We start from the raw sequence: 21,157 nt of genomic DNA on the forward strand, positions 1-21,157 counted from the left end.
CATTATAGATCAGGAATCAAACATGAACCTGTCGTATCTGTAATTAAGTAGGTCATTGAAGTGTAGTCACTGCATTTGAGGAGAGGTATACATCCTCTGGTCATACTTAAAGTGAGTTTTGTATGGGTTTGTTTAAACTGAGCGGCGTTATCCTGTTCATAAATGTTGTGCATCTTTGTTGCTTGTATTTTGGTAGGTACCGTCTATTAGCGTTTGACCATGATCTGTTTAGCTTTGTGGATCTAAGCTTTAACAAGTGGCCAGCAGTCCTTATCACAAATCCGAAATCCGCTCTATATCGTAGCCCAGGACATGAGCCTCTGGGGAAAATCAAGTACTCTACGCATATCAGGTATGATATAACTTGTGTTCTGTTATTCTCTGTTAGATTCCTTTGGTCATGTTTGTATCTAATGAGTCCATCTTCAAACGATCCAAGAGCTCAAGAAATAGGAGCAGGAGTAAATCCTACAGCCCAATAAGATTTATACAATCATGACTGATCTTCTACCTTAACTTCACTTTACTGTTAACTTTCCTTGATTCTCTGAAAGACCAAGATCTGTTTGAGCTGAGCCTTAAAATATTCAAAGATGGATCATCTACAGTTCTTCAGGATAGGGAAATTTAAAGATTCAGAACCATGTGAGTGAAACAGTTTCTCTACATTTCAGTCCCACGTGAACTGCCCATTATCCTGAGACAATGCTCCTCTGTTCTCGACTCTGAATCATGTATGTTTCAATGACATTGCTCTCACTTTCCTTAACACAGAGAATTGGCCTAATTTACCCAGCTTCCCACCATTGGATGTCCCTCTCAATTCTAGGGAATCAGTTGAATGAACTGTACCATCTGTAATACAAGATCATCCTTCCTTAGATGTTGACCCCCAAATTATGCAAAGTATTCCTGGTATGGTCTCACAAAAGCCCCATCCAGTTGCAGTAAGCTTCCTCCTCTTTGTACTTCAATCCTATTACAATAATGATCACTAAGTTATTTGCTTTACTCATTGCTTGCTGTGACTGCATGCTAACTTTCTGCATACACCGTATGAGTATACCAAATCGCCTTGAACATCAACATGGTTTTCATCAATCTGACCAAGGCTCTTGACTCAGTTAGTTAGGAAATGTCCTGTCAAAGACCAGTTATCCTGAGAAATTCATCAGTATCCTCTGTTTCCTCCATGACAAGATGTCCTCACTGACAGTAATATGACAGAATCAAAGAGATGTCCAACCCATCCATGCCTCAAGACAGGAGTCAAACAGGGAAATGTCATTGCCCTCACCCTTTCTCATCTTTGTCACCACCATTCTTTTTTGTATTAAGAGCATGTTTCTGAGTAGAGTGGACTTTGTCAGCAGGATGAACACAAAAAGTTTCAACCTCAACTGGATGAAATCCAAGAAGAAAACACCTACCTCTCTTGTTGAACTGAAGTCTGTGGATGACCATGTTATCTCTGCTCTCTTGGAAGAGACTCTTCAAGCTTCACTTTACCTCTTGTGGAAACATACTGAATAATTAATATAAGCCTCAAGCTCTAGAGGACTCGATCCTATACCAATCCATCCTAGGTTAAATTCTGGTCCACTCTCCATTAAGGTCAATGGAGAAATCCTTCCAGATGTGGAACATTTCCCCTATCTGAGGAACCACCTCTCATCTAAAGCTGATGTCGTTGCAAAGACCCAATATTGTATCGAATTTGCGAGCTCTGCTTAAAGATGAGAGGCTTCGATGACCATGAAACCCATGCTGATACCAAGATCCTTGTGTATAAGGCAGCCATTCTTCTTAATCTTCTCTATGGCTCCAAAACTTGGACTACACATAGCCGCCACCTCAAGGTCCTTGAGAAGTGCCATCAGTGCTACTTGAGCCGGATTCTCCACATCAGCTGGAAGGACAGGCATACTAGCATTAGTGTCTTTGAAGCAGCCAAATAGCACCAACATCGAGGCCATAGTCATCCAAAACCAATTCCACTGGGCTGGCCCTGTGCTTAGGATGTCTTGAGTTCCAACTGCCGAAGCAAACCATCTTCACCCAGCTGATGGAGGGCACTCAAAATCGAGGAGGGCAAAGACTCTGTCTGAAGGCTTCCCTCAAGAAATATAACATCGATATCGACACCTCGGAGACCCTGATTCAGAACCGACATGGAGCAATCTCCTATATGAAAGGAAACAATTTTTCAAGAACACCCGATGGCAAGTGGAAGTATAGCACCGACCTAATGTGTGGTTGGAGAAGTGGCTCTACCATCGGGGTCATCAGCCACATAAGGACCCACAGAACCCATGACCAGTGACATGGAATTTCCTGGGTGAACAATCATACTCGTTAGCAAGACCCAATCTCTTAGAACATCACACACACAAGTTTTACATCTTTTAAAATGTGTTCTGTTTTTGTATTCCTAAAACTAAAACAATCTGTCATATTTCAACATTACATTCCATCTACCACCTTGTTGTCCACTCATTTAGCCTGTCGATATCTGCTTGCATTCTGCTCACAGCAGATTTAATAGTGTAATAGCAGAGCTGCAGATAATATTTGTTTGATTCACTGTGTCTGGTATTACATTGAACAGGTATATCCTGTGCAAAGTTACCCTTTTATTCCTGATAAAAGATTTTGCCCTTCCATTCCATGTTGAATTGTAACTGGGTGGGGATGGCTCTAAAATTGAAGAATATGTTTGAAGCATATTTATTGTATTAATTCCCACAAACTTGCTGTGGTGCGTTTAGAATGTAAACCCCACTTTGATAGAGATGTACAGCATGGGAAACAGATCCTTTGGTCTAACTCATCCATGGTGACAAGAAATCCCAAATTAATCTAGTTCTGTTTGGACCATATCCCTCTACACTCTTCATATTAATGTAACCATCCAGATGCCTTTTAAACATTGAAATTGTACCAGCCTCCATCACTTCCTCTGGCAGCTCATTCCATACACACATAACCCTCTGCCTGAAAGTTGCCCCCAAGGTCCCTTTTAAATCTTTCCCTTCTCACCTTAAACCTATGCGCTCTAGTTTTGGACTCCACTACTCTGGGGAAAAGACTTTGTCTATTTACCCTATCCATGCCCCTCATGATTTTATAAACCTGACACCCCCTCAGCTTGCGACATTCCAGGGAAAATAGCCCCAACCTATTCAGCCTCTTCCTATAGCTCAAACCCTCCAACTCTGGCAACATCCTTCTAAATATTTTCTGAACCCTTTCAAGTTTCACGATATCCTTCGTATAGCAGGGAGAGCAGAATATCACACATTATTCCAATTGTGTCCTGTACAGCCACAACATGACTTGCCAATTCCTATACTCAATGCACTAACCAATGCAAGCATACCAAACACCACCTTCGCTCTCCTGTCTACCTGCAACTCTGCTTTCAAAGAACTATGATCCTGCGCTCCAAGGTATGTTTGTTTAGCATTAAGTGCATAAGTCCTGCCCTGATTTGACTTTCCAAATTGCAGCCCCTTCTATTTATCTAAATTAAACTCCATCTGCCACTTCTCAATCCATTGGCCCATCTGATCAAGGTACCGTTGTACTCTAAGGTAACCTTCTTTGCTGTCCGCTACACCTCCAATTTTGGTGTCATCTACAAACTTACTAGAAATACTTCCTATGTTCATATCCAAATCATTTATATAAATGACAAAAAGCAGCATCAGTCCTTGTGGCACGCTGTTGGTCACTGGCCTCCAGTCTGAAAAGCAACCCTCCACTACCACCCTCTGTCTTCTACCTTTGAACCAGTTCTGCACCCAAATGGATGGTATTCCCTGTACTCCATGTGATCTAACCTTGCTAACCAGTCTCCCATGCGGGACCTTGTCAAACTCCTTACTGAAGTCCATATAGATCATATCCACAGCTCTACCTTCATCAATCCTCTTTGTTACTTCTTCAAAAAACTCAGTTACTCAATATGTACTCATCCGCAGTTACTGCACTTCTTACCTCTATGAGTGTATTTGTCTTTGTTCTGTAATCGCTCATATTGTTATGGATGACAGGAGTCTTACCAGTTTGTCGAGGTGAAGCCACAAGCTTCTGTCTAATCTAAAGTGGAGTGTTTTGGTTGCTTAGTGTATTTAGAACTGGTCTTATGAGGTATGTGATCTAGTTTGAAGCTTATACACTTGTTGGGAAAAAAGATTACAGCTCAAACCAACGTCATAATAAAGTCATAGAAATCTACAGCGCAGAAAAAAGTCTCTTTGGCCTGTTGAGTGTGCCAGTTAAAAACAATCACCTATTTATTCTCATCCCATTTTCCAGCATTTGGTCCATAGCCTTGTATGCCTTGGCATTACAGGTGCACATCTGAATATTTCTTAGGTGTTATGAGGGTTTCTGCCTCTATCACATTTACAGGCAGTGAGTTCCAGATTCCCACCTTCCTCTGGGTGAAAAAGATTTTCCTTGCATCTCCTGTAAACCTTCTGCCCTTAAATATATGTTCCCTGGTCATTTATCCCCCCATCAATGGGAAAAGTTTCTTCCTGTTGACCCCATCTATGTCCTTCATCATTTTAGACATCTCAATCATGTCTGCTCTGCTCTGAGGATAACAACCCCAGTCTATCCAATCTCTTTTCATAAATGAAACTCTCTAGCCCAGGCAACGTTCTGGTAAATCTCCTATGCCAGCTCTGTTAAATCTCCTCTGCAGTCTGTCCAGTGCAGTCACAGCCCTCCTGGGTGGATTCCAGAACACACAATACTCCAGATGTGGCCTAACCAACGTTTTATACAGTTCTAGCATAATCTCCCTGCTCTTAACTTCTGTGCCTCGACTAACCTTCTTAACCACTTTAGCTACCTGTCCTCTTAGCTTTAGGGGACTGGTTGACATGCACACCAAGATCCCTCTGATCCTCAGTGCTTCCCAGGGTCCTACCTTTCATCATGTATTCCGTTGCTTTATGTAGCCAGCCCAAGTGCATCACCTCATATTTATCATAATTCTATTTACCTCTGATCAACTTGTCTATATCCTCTAATCTAAGGCTCGTCACTATTTACAACCCCACCAATTTTCATATCATCAGCAAACTTCTTGATCAACTCTCCTACATTCAGGTCTAAATTATTTATATAAACTACAAACAGCAACACTGATTCCTGTGGAACGCTACTGGAAACTGACTTCAGTTGGAAAAACACCCCTCAACCGTAACCCCCTGCATTCTGCCACTCATGCTGGATTTCATTGAATCCGATGGGAAGTTTGTTACACTCTGACATAGAGTCAATTCAATTTGCTGAGACTGATGAAATCTTTTGCTCTTGCACAAATTATCTGTATTTTACAAGGATCGATAATCAAGAAAAACACGTACCTTACTGTTTCATACGCACCAAATATAAAGCTTCAAAACTAAAAGAATTAATATTTCCTTGATTTTAAAATACTGCACATTTGACCAGTCACATCTTACAGCAACTTCCCTAGATCTCTAATCCGCCTTTTTCTGATAGCTCTGAAAACTGTTTTTCTCCAGATATTTATCCAAGTCTCTTTTGAAGGCTTCAGTTGAATCTGCCTCCCCACAGTCTCAGACAGTGCATACCAAATCCTAATCAGTCATTGTATGAACAAAAATCGAAAGAACTGCAGATGCTTTAAGCAGAAACAAAAACAGAAGTTGCTGAGAAAGCTCACCAAGTCTAGCAGCATCTGTGAAGAGGTATCCGAGTTAATGTTTCGGGTCCGGCATTCCAAGGAAGGGTCACCAGACCGAAATGTTAAATCTGATTTCTCTTCACTTTTTTTTAAAATATAGTTTTATTAAAAAAAAGGAATTATTTTCTTTTGAATAGTACAATTACAAAACTAAACAATTCAAGCTAATGTTAAAAAAACAAACCCACTAATTTCATAAGTAAATAAATAATAACTAACCAAAAAAGGAAACTCTTATTAATAATAATAATAATGATAATAACCATAACATAGCTCAGCAAAACAAAGCAATAGCCCTTGATCATCGAGGCATAAGTTTATACATAATCATATGTGCGTAATTCCTCCCCTCTGGATCCCAGATTCATTATAGAGAATTGTCATGGCTATATTTAGGCTCTTATTAGTATAGCAGACAAATCTGTACCCAGGTAATCCAAAAAGGGCAACCACGTGTTATAGAAATTCTCAGTTTTATGGTATACTATACTTATAAGAAAGTCCAAGGGGAGGTGCTCCATGACTCACAGTGGCACAGGGCAGCACAGTGGTTAGCACTGCTGCCTCACAGCGCCAGAGACCTGGGTTCAAGTCCGCCTCAGGCGACTGACTGTGTGGAGTTTGCACGTTTTCTCCGGGTGCTCCGGTTTCCTCCCACCATCCAAAGATGTGCAGGGTCAGGTGAATTGGCCATACTAAATTGCCCGTAGTGTTAGGTAAGGGGTAAATGTAGGGGTATGGGTGGGTTTCGCTTCGGCGGGTCGGTGTGGACTTGTTGGGCCGAAGGGCCTGTTTCCACACTGTAATCTAATCTAATCTAATCTAATCTAATCTAATCTAATCTAATCATGACTAGTTTACGCCAGCCCCAAGGGATTTTCTGAAACTTCCACACCGCCCCCCCCAATAGAATGTTATTTCTTGCACAAAAAGTGAGGATACTGAAAAGCCTTTTTTTGTGTGCATCTAATGAAAGTGAATTAACAAAGCCAAGAAGAAGAGATACCAGGTCCATCTCCACCTCCATCCCCAAGGCCTTCTCCATTTCACCGACCACAGCGCTCCAGTATGCCCACAGTCTGTGGCAGGACCAAATACAAGTGAGCGTGCCCATGCTCACTTTACATTTAGGACACATTGGAAATGCTCCCGCTTTAAATTTAACGAGGTGGTCTGGGGCCAACTGGACCCTGTGGATAATCCTCAATTGTAAGATATGGGTCCTGTTGCAAATAGAGTTCCTTCTTGCATTTTCCTAGATATTCTCCCATATAACAGAAGAGATCTCAATGTCCAATGCCTTCTCCCATACCTTACAAGAGGTATTCAGTTTCATCTAAGGAACCCTCTCTCAATGGATAATGAACATTGCTAATAGATAATGTACCCTCAGCACTCAACACCCTCTTCGCTATGTCGGACTTGTAAGGATCAGTTAGAAGTGCGGTCTCCTTTTGTATGAAATTTCTAATGTGTTAAAAAAAACAAAATAGGTCCCGTATTGGGCAATTCATATTTCGAAGCCAACTGTTCAAAGGACATCAATGTATCCCCTTTGAATAAATCACCCAGGCAACACACGCCCCTAGCTGCCCATAGTTTAAACCCCGAGTCCATCATCCCTGGCTGAAAGCCCGGCATTCCAACTATTGGTGTCAAAAATGATGTTTTGGCAATATTGCCCTGACCCTGACACATTGTCCTCCACGCCTCGACAGTATTGATAACTATTGGGTTATGGCAATATTCCTTAATTGTTCTCATTTTGTCTAAGAACAGCAGCCTAATAAGGGGACATCTTGCCTGAGATACTTCAATGTCCAACCAAACTGCGTGAGGATCCCCTGGGCCTAATCATTCACGTAAGATAGCAACGAGTTTAACTGATAGTTGTTGATATCTGGGAGGCCCAGTCAACCCAGTCTGTAAAGGGAACTGCAGTTTGGTCAATTTAGTTAGGGGCTACTTGCGATACCAGATAAAAGAGCTAAACCAGCCGTTCAGTTTTCTAAATATTTGCTTAGTAAAAAGCAGTGGAAGCATTTTCATAGGATACAACAGGCCGGGCAGAATGTTCATTTTAATGAAGGCTATCCGACCTAACCAGGAGATCGGAATCGCCTCCCATCTATGAAGGTCCTGCTTGATTCTGTCAAATAAATGGGCAAAATTGGCTTTAAATAAACTTTCAAAAATGGGAGTAATAAATATACCTAAGTAGAGAAAGCCCTCCCATCTAAAGAGGAACTGAGATCCACCCTCAGGATCAGGCAGTCTCGAGAGATCAGCCATTAGCATGGCTTCTGACTTCACAAAATCAATCTTATAACCCAAGAAGCCACCAAATAGATTGGTGCATTTTATCAGGTGTGGCACTGAGACTACTGGGTTTGATAAGAAGACAAGATCATCATCCGCATACAGTGCAATCTTATGTGACTTTGTCCCCACTTCTGGAGCAGTTATATTGGGATCCTTATGTATTGCCTCTGCCAGCAGTTGGATCACCAATGTGAAAAGCAGCGGTGACAAGGGACAGCCTTATCGACTGCCCCTACAAATATTAAAATTGCTTGACTGTACACCATTGGTGAGGACTGCGGTAAGAGGATCACTATACAAAACCTCCACCCACCTGATGAAGGTTTCTCCCAGGCCAAACCTCTTCAAAGTATGAAAAAGATATAGCCACTCGACCCTGTCAAATGCCTTTTCCGCATCTGAGGAGATCAACAATCACTGTACCGATCACTGTTGACGTACTTGGATCATGTTAAGTAATCTCCTGACATTATCCGTTGATCTCCGACCTTTTACGAGCCCCGTCTGGTCCTCCTTAATGATGGAGGTCAGTACAGTTTCTAGCCTTAATGCCAGAGACTTAGATAGGATTTTGAAGTCGACATTCAGGAGTGAAGTGGGCCTTTAGGAAGCACAGTACTCCAGGCCCTCCCCTTTTTTAATAATGACAGAGATGTTTGCCTCTCTCAGAGTTGAGGGGAGGAGGCCACGACAATGTGAGTTATTAAACGTACTAACATTGGCCCTGACAAAATACTTACAAATTCCTGGGGAGCTTGTCAGGACATTTCCATTCTGGAGCTGCCTCACAGCCTCCTGCACCTCTTGCTCTGACAGTGGGTACATTGAGGAGAGACTCTTGTTCAGGGGTCACTCCCAGAAAGTCCAAAGTCTTAAAAAATAAACTCCATCCTAACCCACCCACTCTCACAGCTTTCAGATTGGTACAATTCAGAGTAAAATTTCCAGATGCTGCATTAATCCTTTTCGAATCATAGGTCAAATTTCCCGTATCCTCTCGGATCGAGGCAATGGCTTGGGGGTACTCCTTTTCTAGGTACTTGCCCAGCTTATCCCCGTGCTCAAACAGCCTTTGATTTTCAAATGTAAGCTCCCTCTTGGTTGTCTGTGTGAGCATGGAGTTCAGCATAGATTGAAGCGCTATGATCCTCCGCAGTTTAACCAGCGAGGGCCTGTCAAAGTATGCCTTTTCAGCTACTTTCAAACCCGTCTCGAGCAAGCGTTGCTGCTCACCCATCTACCGCTTCTTACTGGCTGAACAGGAAATAACCAACCCCCAGCATAGGCTTTAGCTGTTTCCCAAAGAATGGATGGGCTACTGGCTGAGCCTGAATTAATATCTAAAAAAGCCCTGAACTCAGTAGAAAAGATTCAATAAATTTGCTATCCTTGAGGACGAAGGGGTCCAGTCACCAGTGCCTCAAGCCTACCACAGTATCCTGACTCTATATACACTGGGGAGTGATTGGAAACTATGATATTGCCAATTATATATGACACCACTGAGCCCAGATGTGCTGTGGGGGTCAGGAAAAGATCAATCCTGGTATGGCATTTATGTGGGTTTGAAAAGAACGTGAAGTCCCTGCAGGAAGGTGAAGGTGCCTCCAAACATCTTCCAACCTCAATTCAGCACACAAATCCCTTAATTGTTTAGGTCGCAAAGAAGGTCTCGATGGGCCTTTGGGCAATCTGTCTACCATAGGGTCTATGAGGCAACTGAAATCCCCCCCTATGATAATGTGTTGAGCTGCAAGGTTAACCAGTCTAGAAAGTGCGTCTGTCAAGAATTTAAGGTGTTGGGCCGAGGCACAGTAAACATTTAAGATCCCTTATTCTTCCCCATGAATCAAAGCTTTAAAGATTACAAATCTCCCGTGTGTGTCTTTAATGCACTCGAATAACTTAAATGGAAGATTCTTTCTAACTAAAATGGCCACCCCTCTACTCCTTGTATTGAAAGATGAAAAATGAAACCCAGTCATACCCATTCTGTTGCAGCTTCAAATGCTCTGATCATCCAAGTGTGTTTCTTGCAATAAGGCAACATCCACCCTCTTCCTTTAAAGGGTGGAAAGTACCTTCTTCCTCTTGACAGGCAAATGGCTCCCCTTAATATTCCGGGTGCGTCACTTAAAAACATCCTTCGCCATAACCTTCTATAGCACCGTTTAGACTCCAGAGAGGAAGAACCCAAACTACAGATCGCTGAGCTTTAATGCAAACGAATCCACAAAACCCAAAAAACTGCACAGACTAAAATAACTGCAGCCAACAAATCTACAAAACTTACAAAAGCTACAGCAAAAACAGAAAAACAAAAAAATCACCACAAGGCACTGATTGGCAGAATTGACTCCCCATTCAAAGAGGGTGCCGACACATCCTACAACCCAACCGCCCTCTCAACTCCTCCCAGCTAGGGTGCGCCACATACACCGACCACCTGGTGGAGAAACAAAACCTGCCAAGAGTAAGGTTAGTACTGTAGACAAGTAAACTAAAAGTAAATATGTCACCCATTCCTTAATGTAACTTAGAGATTAAAGATAAATACTCCATCCATCCCAGACATCATTTCACGCAACCTATTATCAGCAAGGAGATTCCACCAAGTCCTTTTGAAAGAAGAACAAACCCGAACAGCTCTTTCCTCTACACCTGTTCGACCATTTGATTTAAGTCAACTTGTCCACAAAATTCTTTGCTTTCTCTGGCGAGTCAAACCAATGTACGGATCCGTTATGATTGATCTGAAACACTGCTGGATATTTTAGGGAATACTGGATCCCAAGCTCTCTCAATCTCCTCTTGAGGCCATTGTAGGACTTCCTTTTCCAGACCACTGCCGCTGAGAAGTCTTGAAAAAACATGACCTGGAGCTGTCACATACCAATGCCCTCGAATCCCTCCCCTGGGCTCTAAAGACTTCCATGACCATTTGCTGGTCTATATAATGATTGAACCTTACCAGGACAGGGCGTGGGTGTTGATCTGCAGCTGACTTTCGTGCCGTGATCCGGTGGGCTCTTTCAATTGTTATCCATCCCTTCTCAACCTCCAAACCAAGGAATTCCGGGAACCGCTTCTTGAAGAGCTCCAATGGCCTCTCACCTTCCGTCCCCTCCGGTAGGCCAACAACGCAGGTTCTTTCTACTGCCCCTGTTTTCGAGATTGTCTACCAGATCCAACAGACCCTGGACCTGTGTTTCCAGGGCTTCAATCCGGTTCTTGGAGGAGTCAGTCTCTGCCTCTACCCCTGCAGCCTGGCGCTTGAGTTCATTGATCCTTTTTCCCAAGTCTTGCCGCATAGCAGATACAGGAGCCAACTTCTCTTCAATTTTTTTTCCTGGATCTGCCTCCCCAGGACCTCGCAAGATTTGGCCAGCTCCTCAACCAGGATCTGGTGAGTAAGCAAGCCCGCTGCTTCAGAGGGCTAGGCCGTGGCCCCCTGCCTCCGGCAAGCTTCCTCCTTTTTTCAGCATTTTCCAGCTGTAAGGATAAAGGTAAGTCGAGTTTTTTCGGGGTTCTAGCTCCTTTACTGTGATTTTACTCGCAGTAAAATGTTTGGGATGGGTTCTAGCTCTGTTGGGTCGGTGTTGCAGCCCGGAGCCCAGCAAATGTGATCCTAACAGGACGCTGCCATCTTGGATCCCCCGATTTCTCTTCACTTTGTGAATACATCTTTTCCTCACGTTACTATTACTTCATGTTGCCAATCACTTCACATTTGTACAATCTGGTTCTTAGTCTTTCTACTAGTAGAAACAGTTGCTCCCTCTCCATTTCAAAACCCTTTGTAATTTTGAACACCTCGATCAAATTCCCTTTTAAATTTCTATTCTCCGTCAAGAAAAGTCTGGCCATCTGAAAGATTCCTCGTCCAAAGATGTGCAGGTTAGATGGATTGGCTATTCTAAATTGCCCTGTAATGTCCACAGATGTGCAGGCTAGGTGGGTTAACTATATGGGGTTCTAGGAATAGGGTGGGATGCTGTTTGGAGGGTTGGCAGACTCAATGGGCCAAATGGCTTCTGTCTGTATTGTAGGGATTCTATGATTCTAGCTTCTGTAATAGATCCATGTAATTAGAATTCCTTATGCTTGGAACCATTCTCATGAATCTTTTCTGCACCTTCTCAAATGAACCCAAACTAGTGCGCAAAACAGGGGACATAATTCCAGTTGAGCCAAATCAGCGTTTTGTATGGTTTGATCATAATTTTCTTACTTTTGTACTCTGTTCCCATTTACAAAGCCTTACATGCTTTCAATGATATTCAAACTGTTATTTAATTGCAATTTCTTTGGATGTCGGGATTCAGTGGTAATGGGCGGAACAGTGCAGAATACGCTCAAGGCCACGGCCGATCCTGAAATTGAGAAGATATAAATGTCCCACTTTGTAATTGGAGGAAAACCACATGCATTTCTGTTTTAGAGTGTATTTTTGAATTGCTTATCTCTGTAGACTTAATGGTATTCAAGTGTTTTACAGCCATTGGAGTAGTTTTGCATGGTCAAGTCCCATCAGTTAATCTAGTTTGGTGTTCGTTTGAAAGAGGAGCGTTAGTCCAGTAATCAAAAGAACTCAGTAGTCTTCTCAAAATGGTGGCAAGGAGACTTTAACCTTTTACTTGAAACAACCAGCTGGGGCCTTGAATTCAGGGTCCTCTCCTGCAATACACCACTTTCTCAGTACTGAGCCAGTACTGTGTCTATTAAGAAAGAACTTGTTGTCCATTATACAGTGTCTTTCACAACCTGAGAATGTCCTAACGCACTTCACTGCCAAATTAATCCTTTTGAGGTTGAGTGAGTGTTAGAAAGTAGGAAACACAGCAGCTAATTTACATTCAACAAATACCCACAAACAGCAATGTAATCTTGACCAAATAATCTGCTCACCAACATCAGTATAAATAATAAATAACAGCAAGGACAGTGGGAAAAATTTCTGTGCTATCCTTCAAAATTGGATATTTTATGCCTACTTGAACGTAAGAACACAAGGACTAGGAGCAGGAGTAGGCTGATGGCACTTCAAGTCTCTTCCGCCACTCAATAAGATCACGGCTGATCTTTTCATGGACTCAGCTCCACTAACCCGCACTCTCACCTTATCCCTTAATTCCTTTAGGGTTCAAAAGAAATCTACCTTTGCTTTAATAACATTTACTGAAGAAGCGTCAGCTACTTCCCTGGGCAAGGAATTTCACAGATTAACAACCCTCTGGGTGAAGCAGTTCCTTCTCCATTCAGTCCTAAATTTGCTCCCTCTAATCTTGAGGCTATGCCCTCTTGTCCTAGTCTCACCTGCCAGTGTAAGCATCCTCTCTACTTCCATCTTATCCATTCCTTCAATATTTTATATGTTTCTTTAAGATCCCCCCTCAATCTTCTGAATTCCATTGAATATAATCCCAGTCTATTCAGTCTCTCCTCATAAACCAACCCCTTCAACTCCAGAGTCAACCTAGTGAACCTCCTCTGCACCCCCTCCAGTGCCACTACATCCTTTCTCAAGTAAGGAGACCAAAACTGCACACAGTACTCCAGGTGTGGCCTCACCAGCACCTTGTACAGCTGCAACATAACCTCCCTGCGCTTAAACGCAATCCCTTTCGCAATGAAGGGCAAAATTCCATTTGCCTTCCTAAGTACTTGTACTTGCACACCAACCTTCTGTGATTCACAAGGACACCCAGATCCCTCTGCATAGCAGCATGCTGCAACCTTTTACCAATCAAGTAATAATCCTTTTACTGTTACTCCGACCTAAATGTATGACATCACAACTACTAACATTGTATTCCATCTGCCAGATCTTTGCCCACTCACTCAATGTATTTATGTTCCTCTGCAAAGTTTCACAGTCCTCTGCACACGTTGTTCTGCCACTCATCTTAGTGTCATCTGCAAACCTTACCATCCCTACACGTGGTCCCCAAATCATCTATATAAATTGTAAATAATTGACGTCCCAATACCGATCCCTGAGGCACACCACTAGTCGTTGATTGCCAGCCAGAATAGCACTCATTTACCCCCATTCTTTGCTTCCTGTTTGTCAACTAATCCTCTATCCATACCCCTAACGCCATACATCCTTATCTTACACAGCAGCCTCTTGTACGGCACCTTGTCGAAGGCGTTTTGGAAATCTGGGTGCAAGGGGCCGATGTCTCTAACAACAGTCATCTGAAAATGGCAACTGTGCAGCACCCACCCAGGACAGCACTGTGTGTACAAACATCAACAGTGGGACTTGAATCCAAAATGTTCTAGTGCAAAAGTGACATTGTAACCACTGAGCTGACAGTTGAATGGATATTTGAAATAAGTGAAAAACCAATCATATGTGTCTTTGAGTGGCTTGTTCTGCTTTAAATCCACAAAACTTTAAAATCTTTGTATGTTGATTGAATCTCCTTTTGCTCATTGTTGCTGATGTGCAGGTAATGCTAGATGATATGCATGAGCAGATTATGGTTGATGATGCAGTTCACAGATAATGTTATAAACTACAACACTAAGAGTAAAGTACTACAAATACTGGAAATCAAAAATAAAAACGGCAAATGATGGAAGTACTCAGTAGGCAACATAACATCTGGAGGGCAATAAAGAGTTAACATTTCAGATGTATTCATCAGAACTGATAGAGATTATGAGTTAACTGTTTCTAACTGTGTACAGAAACAGCATTAAAAGATTTGGAGAGTGGAAAGAAAGAACTAAAGAGAAGGTCTGTGACCAAGATTAAATAGCCAAAGGGATGATAGATAAAGAGATAAGTTGGTAATAGAACAATTAAAGAACCAAAAGATGTGTTCAGAGGATGTGTAAAAGGAGTCTAGCTGTATTATTGAAAACACTTGTTATATGGTAATAATGGTAGCAGTGGTTGTGATCCAAAGTTGTAGTGTACAGTTATGGTAAAACATTCTGATCTCCCTTTGTCCATCATTGAGCAGTAAATTCCTCAATCTAGAATACTTCCCTTCAATGTCTGTCTCTAGTATCCTCTCCTCCCTTGAAATTGTATCAAACACAACTTCTGACCCAGTACCGGGACATTCTTTTTCAAGAGCACATCTGAGATTTTCTTAAGTGCTACCTTTTGATTTTCAGGAGCTACCTTTTCATTTTCACTAATTTCTTTATTAGGTTATACAGTCAGTTACAATTACCTTCAGTAGTTGTGTTGACTTGCAGGCATTTGGCCTGTCACAGAACCACATTGAGAGTATACCACAATGTCTTCTGGCAGATTTCACTACCACCCCACCATTGGTGACCTGGCAAGCTTACCTGCGTGAATTGCTGCCTTCTGACAGCACTACCATCACCGTTATTTGTTATAAACAGTCATCACAAATATTTATGTTGATTTGTATCTCAGATTATTTTCAGCATTGAGACACCAGAGTGATCCTGGAGGACTGAGAGCTCTCCAGACAACCTACCTTGTTTAAAGTTACCCCCTCCCATCTCCAACTTGTCCAGCTTCCAAGTGAGCACGGATCAGCAATTCCACAACTGAGGACCAATTACGGATTTTTGCAGCACAAACAGAACTTTCAGTCCCAAGCAATTGTGTCTTCGTCTTGGGAAGAGCCATTTTCGACTCCCCTACTCCTTCCCCAGAAAATCGTAGTGATTTTCCTTTCAAGTATTCCCTTTGAAAGTTACAGCTGGATCTTTTCCCTCACTCCTTTCATAAAATGCATTCTAGAATAGGACAGTGTATAAAAGGACTAATCTCCTTGTCTTGGTTCTCTTTTTCCAGTCATGATAAGTGGATCATTTGCAGATTGGTAACTGTAACTAGGGATTAGTTCTGGAGTTGAGAGTGTGTTGCTGGGAAAGCACAGCAGGTCAGGCAGCATCTGAGGAGCAAGAGAATCAATGTTTCGGACATAAACCCTCCATCAGGAATGAGGTTTGTGGGCTGGGGCTGAGAGATAAATGGGAGGGGGGGTGGGGTGGGTAGCTGAGAAAGCAATAGGTGGATGAAGGCGAGGGAGAAGGTGATAGGTCAAGGGGAAAGTGATGGACAGGTCTGGAGGGCAGTGCTGAGTTGGAGGCTTGGGACTGGGATAATGCAAGGGGAGGAGAAATGAGGAAGCTGTTGAAATCTACATTTATCCTGTATGGTTGCACGATCCCAAGTTGGAATATGAGGCGTTCTTCCTCCAGGCGTCAGGTCATAAGGGTTTGGCAGTGGAGGAGGCCCAGGACCTGCATGTCCTTGATGGAGTGGGAGGGGGAGTTGAAGTGTTCAGCCACAGTGCAGTGGGGTTGGTGGCTGCGAGTGTCCCAGAGATGTTCTCTGAAATGATCCGCAAGGAGGCATTGTGTCTCCCCGATGTAGAGGGGTCCACATCAGATGCAACGGATGCAGTAGATGAGATTGGTAGAGATACAGGTAAATTTCTGATGGATGTGGAAGGATCCTTTGGGGCCTTGGACAGAGGTGAGTGGAGTGGTTTGGGTGCAGGTTTTACACTTCCTGCGGTGGCAGGGAAAGGTGTCAGGAGTGGGGTGTGGGCTGGTGAGGGGCGTGGATCTGACGAGGGAGTCGCGGAGGGAATGGTCTCTCCAGAACGCTGATAGGGGTGGGGAACGAAATATATCTTTGGTGGTGGGGTCTGTTTGGAGGTGCCAGACGTGGCGGAGGATGATGCGATGCATGCGGAGGTTGGAGGGATGAAAGGTGAGGGCCAAGGGGGTTCTGTCCTTGTTGTGTTGGGAGGGGTGGGGTTCAACGGTGGTGGTGCATGAAGTGGAGGAGGTGCGCTGGAGGGCATCGTCAACCACGTTGGAAGGGAAGTTGCGATCATGGAAGAAGGAGGCCATCTGGGATTTTGAGGTGGAATTGGTCGTCCTGGGAACAGATGCAGCAGAGGCGGAGAAATTGGGAATAAGGGATGGCATTTTTATAGGAGGTAGGGTGGGAGAAGGTGTAGTCTAGCTAGCTGTGGGAGCTATGACCTGATGACGTGAATAAAGGGACCCAATTATATTGTTGCCATGGTGGCACAGTGGTTAGCACTGCTGCCTCACAGCGCCAGAGACTCGGAGTTCAATTCCCGCCACAGGCGACTCTCTGTGTGGAGTTTGCACATTCTCCCTGTGTCTGCGTGGGTTTCCTCCGGGTGCTCCGGTTTCCTCCCACAATCCAAAAAAAAAATTGCAGGTTAGGTGAATTGGCCATGCTAAATTGCCCATAGTGTTGGGTGAAGAGTTAAATGTAGGGGAATGGGTCTGGGTGGGTTGCACTTCGGCGGGTTTGTGTGGACTTGTTGGGCCGAAGGGCCTGTTTCCACACTGTAAGTAATCTAATCATACAAGAACAGGTAGGAAAGAGAATTATGAAAAGAGTATAAAGTCTGCAAAAGGATGCAAATAGTCGAAGTAGGTGAGTGAGCAAAAGATTGGAAGATGGAAAAATACGGTCCATTCTTGGAGGAGAAACATAACATTCTATAAATGGAGAGAGACTGCAGAATGCTGCAGTAGAGAGAGCTCTGGCTGACCTTGTACACAAACCACAATGTTGCCATGGAGGAACAGTAAATAATTGGGAAGGCAAATAGAACACTAGCCCTTATTGTAATTGGAATAGAAGATAAAATTAGGAAGATTTGCTACAGCTGAGCAAGGTATTGGCGAGTTCTATGTGAGAGGTCGTTTCACTCTGTGGGAGAATCTAGAAAGAGACAGCACAGCTTTGAAATGAGAGGTCTCCCATTTCAGATGGATATGAGCAGGCTTTTTGTTTTGAGGGATATTGGTTTTTAGAATTCTCTTCCCTAAGGAGCAGTGGAGGCTGGGTCAGGCAGAGCTTTGACAAGAGAGTTGATGGTTATTGTGGGAACAGACAGCAAGGTGGAGTTGAGGTTACAATTAAGTGACAAATGAATTTAATCAAATGACATTGCAGGCCTGATGGGCCAGATGGCCTGCTTCTGAAGTTAATGTTTTTTTGCTAATGGTTTTGATTTTCGGTCGTCAGGCTGTCCATTCATGGAAACAATTACCGTATGGGCACATAATTTCAAACAGGCCCCTTTAATCTCCTGGCAGCCTTCTTTGTTCTAAGAACACTCCGGTCAAACCAGATAACTTAAAATACTCAAACTGTTACAATTTCAATAATTCTCCACTTTACTAAATGGAACATAGAACATTACAGCGCAGTACAGGCCGTCGATGTTGCGCTGACCTGTGGAGCCAATCAGAAGCCTATCTAACCTACACTATTCCATTATGATCCAAAATTTATCCAATGACCATTTAAATGCCCTTAAAGTTGGCGAGTCTACTACTGTTGCAGGCAGGGCATTCCACGCCCCTACTACTCTCTGAGTAAAGAAACTACTTCTGACATTTGTCCTATATCTATCACCCCCTCAATTTAAGGCTATGTCCTGTTGTGCTAGCCATCACCATCCAAGGAGAAAGGCTCTCACGTCCTCCCTCTGATTATCTTGTATGTCTCAATTACGTCACATCTCAAACTTCTTCTCTCAAACAAAAATGAACTCAAGTCCCTCAGCCTTTTCTCATAAGACCTTCCCTCCATACCAGGCAACATTCCTAGTAAATCTCCTCTGAACCCTTTTTAAAGCTTCCACATCCTTCCTATAATGCAGTGACCAGAACTGTATGCAATGCTCCAACTCTGCCGCACCAGAGTTTTATATAACTGCAACATGACCTCATGGCTCCGCAACTCAGTCCCTCTACCAATAAAAGCTAACACACCATATGCCTTCTTAACAACCCTATCAACCTGGATGGCAACTTTTAGGGATCTATGTACATAGACACCAAGATCTCTCTACTCATCTACACTACCAAGAATTTACAATTAGTCCAGTACTCTGCATTCCTATTGCTCCTTCCAAAATGAATTACCTCACACTTTTCCACATTAAACTCCATTTGCCACCTCTCAGCCCAGCTCTGTAGCTTATCTATGTCCCTCTGTAATCTACGACATCCTTCGGCACTATCCACAACTCCACTGACTTTAGTGTCATCCGCAAATTTGCTAACAAGTCCTTCCACACCCTCATCCAGGTCATTTATAAAAATGACAAACAGCACTGGCCCCAATACAGATCCTTGCGGTACACCACTAGTAACTGAACTCCAGGATGAACATTTCCCATCAAGCACCACCCTCTGTCTTCTTTCAGCTAGCCAATTTCTGATCCAAACCGCTAAATCACCCTCAATCCCATGCCTCAGTATTTTGTGCAATCGCCTACCATGGGGAACCTTATCAAACGCTTTACTAAAATCCATATGCTTCACATCAACTGCTTTACTCTCATCCACCTGTTTGGTCACCTTCTCAAAGAACTCAATAAGGTTTGTGAGGCACAACCTACCCTTCACAAAACCGTGTTGACTATCCCTAATCAATTTATTCCCTTCTAAATGATTATAAATCTTATCTCTTCTAATCCTCTTCCAACACTTTACCCACAACCGAAGTAAAGCTCACTGGTCTATCATTACTGATAGGTTGTCTCTACTCCCCTTCTTGAATAAGACAACAAAATTTGCTATCCTTCAGTCTTCTGGCAAGAGAATTCTAAACACCTATATTCCTGTAGACAATGATGACCTGGGCCGAAGGGCCTGCTTCCACACTGTAAGTAATCTAATCTAATCTAATCTAATCGAAATAAAGATCAAAGACAAAGTCTCTGCAATCTCCTTTCCGACTTCCCAAAGGATCCTAGGATAAATCCCACCCAGCCCAGGGGATTTAGATATTTTCACACTTGCCAGGATTGCTAACACCTCCTCCTTTGAACCTCAAGCCCATCTAGTCTACTCGACTGTATCTCAGTATTCTCCTCAACAGCATTGTCTTTTCCCAGTTTGAATACTAACGAAAAATACTGACACACACACACATACACACACACTGTCTCTCTCAGACACTCACAATCCCCCCCATCCCACATACACACGCACGCACATGCGTACACATGCGCACACACGTGTGCACATGTTTGTGGGGTGAATTTGTACTTGCAGAGTTACATTGTACTTTGCTCAAAAACTGCATGAATCCATGTAAGATTCTGTTAATTCCTTTTTTAGATTAGAATCAGCGTAAACATTATGGCACAGGCTGCAGCACACAGGGGTGCTAATACCCAAGACATTGTCTGGGCTGATGCCAATTGTTAAAGTTAACCTGAGAATGTAACTTTTTAAAAAAAGTTTTGCGATTTACACACCTCTGAATTTCTGCCTTAAATCCTCATCCCTTTTCCTACCTATTATCGTTAGTGCCTTTGTGCACTATGACTTGGGGCTACTCTCTCTCCCCCTCAAGGATCCCGAAACCACGATCTGAGGCATCACGAACCCTGGCACCTAGGAGGCAACGCACCAATCATGAATCTCTCTCGTTCCCACAGAACCTCCTGTCTGTCCCCCTATGGAGTCCCCAGTGACTAATTCTCTGCTCCTCTCCCCCCTTCCCTTCTAAGCAACAGGGACAGACTCTGTGGCAGAGACCTTACCCCATGGCTTACCCCTGGTATGTCGTCCCCCAACCAACAGTATCCAAAACACTATACTTGTTGTTAATGGAAATGGTCACAGGGGATCCCTGCACTGCCTGTTGGTTCCTTTTTCACCCCCGGACTGTAAGCCAGCTGCCTATTTCTTGTACCTGAAGTGTAACTACCTCCCTGTAATTCCTCTCTCCACCTCCTGAATTCCCCTCCACCTCCTGAATGTTCTGAAGTTCATCCAGCTCCAGTTCCCTAAAGCAGTTTTTGAGGAGCTGGATTTGGGTGCAGCTCCCACTGATAAAGCCAGCGGGGACAGTAGTAGATAGAACATAGAAGAACATAGAACATAGAAGAATACAGCGCAGTACAGGCCCTTTGGCCCTCGATGTTGCGCCGATCCAAGCCCACCTAACCTATACTAACCCACTATCCTCCATATACCTATCCAATGCCCGCTTAAATGCCCATAAAGAGGGAGAGTCCACCACTGCTACTGGCAGGGCATTCCATGAACTTACGACTCGCTGAGTGAAGAACCTACCCCTAACTTCAGTCC

The 21,157-nt window shown here is 43.3% G+C and overlaps 1 protein-coding gene across 3 annotated transcripts in view; it reads left to right on the plus strand.

The window, feature by feature from the left end:
- Positions 1-21,157, plus strand: part of tmem62 (transmembrane protein 62) — an 80,053-nt gene that overhangs the window by 42,917 nt on the left and 15,979 nt on the right. For all 3 annotated transcript variants that reach the window (XM_043698401.1, XM_043698402.1, XM_043698403.1), the window contains one exon: positions 197-352. In XM_043698401.1, coding sequence (XP_043554336.1) covers positions 197-352 — 156 coding nt within the window. The remainder of the gene's footprint in view (positions 1-196; positions 353-21,157) is intronic.

This window comes from Chiloscyllium plagiosum, chromosome 10 (assembly GCF_004010195.1).
Source record: "Chiloscyllium plagiosum isolate BGI_BamShark_2017 chromosome 10, ASM401019v2, whole genome shotgun sequence".
In the NCBI taxonomy this organism is placed as follows: Eukaryota; Metazoa; Chordata; class Chondrichthyes; order Orectolobiformes; family Hemiscylliidae; genus Chiloscyllium; species Chiloscyllium plagiosum.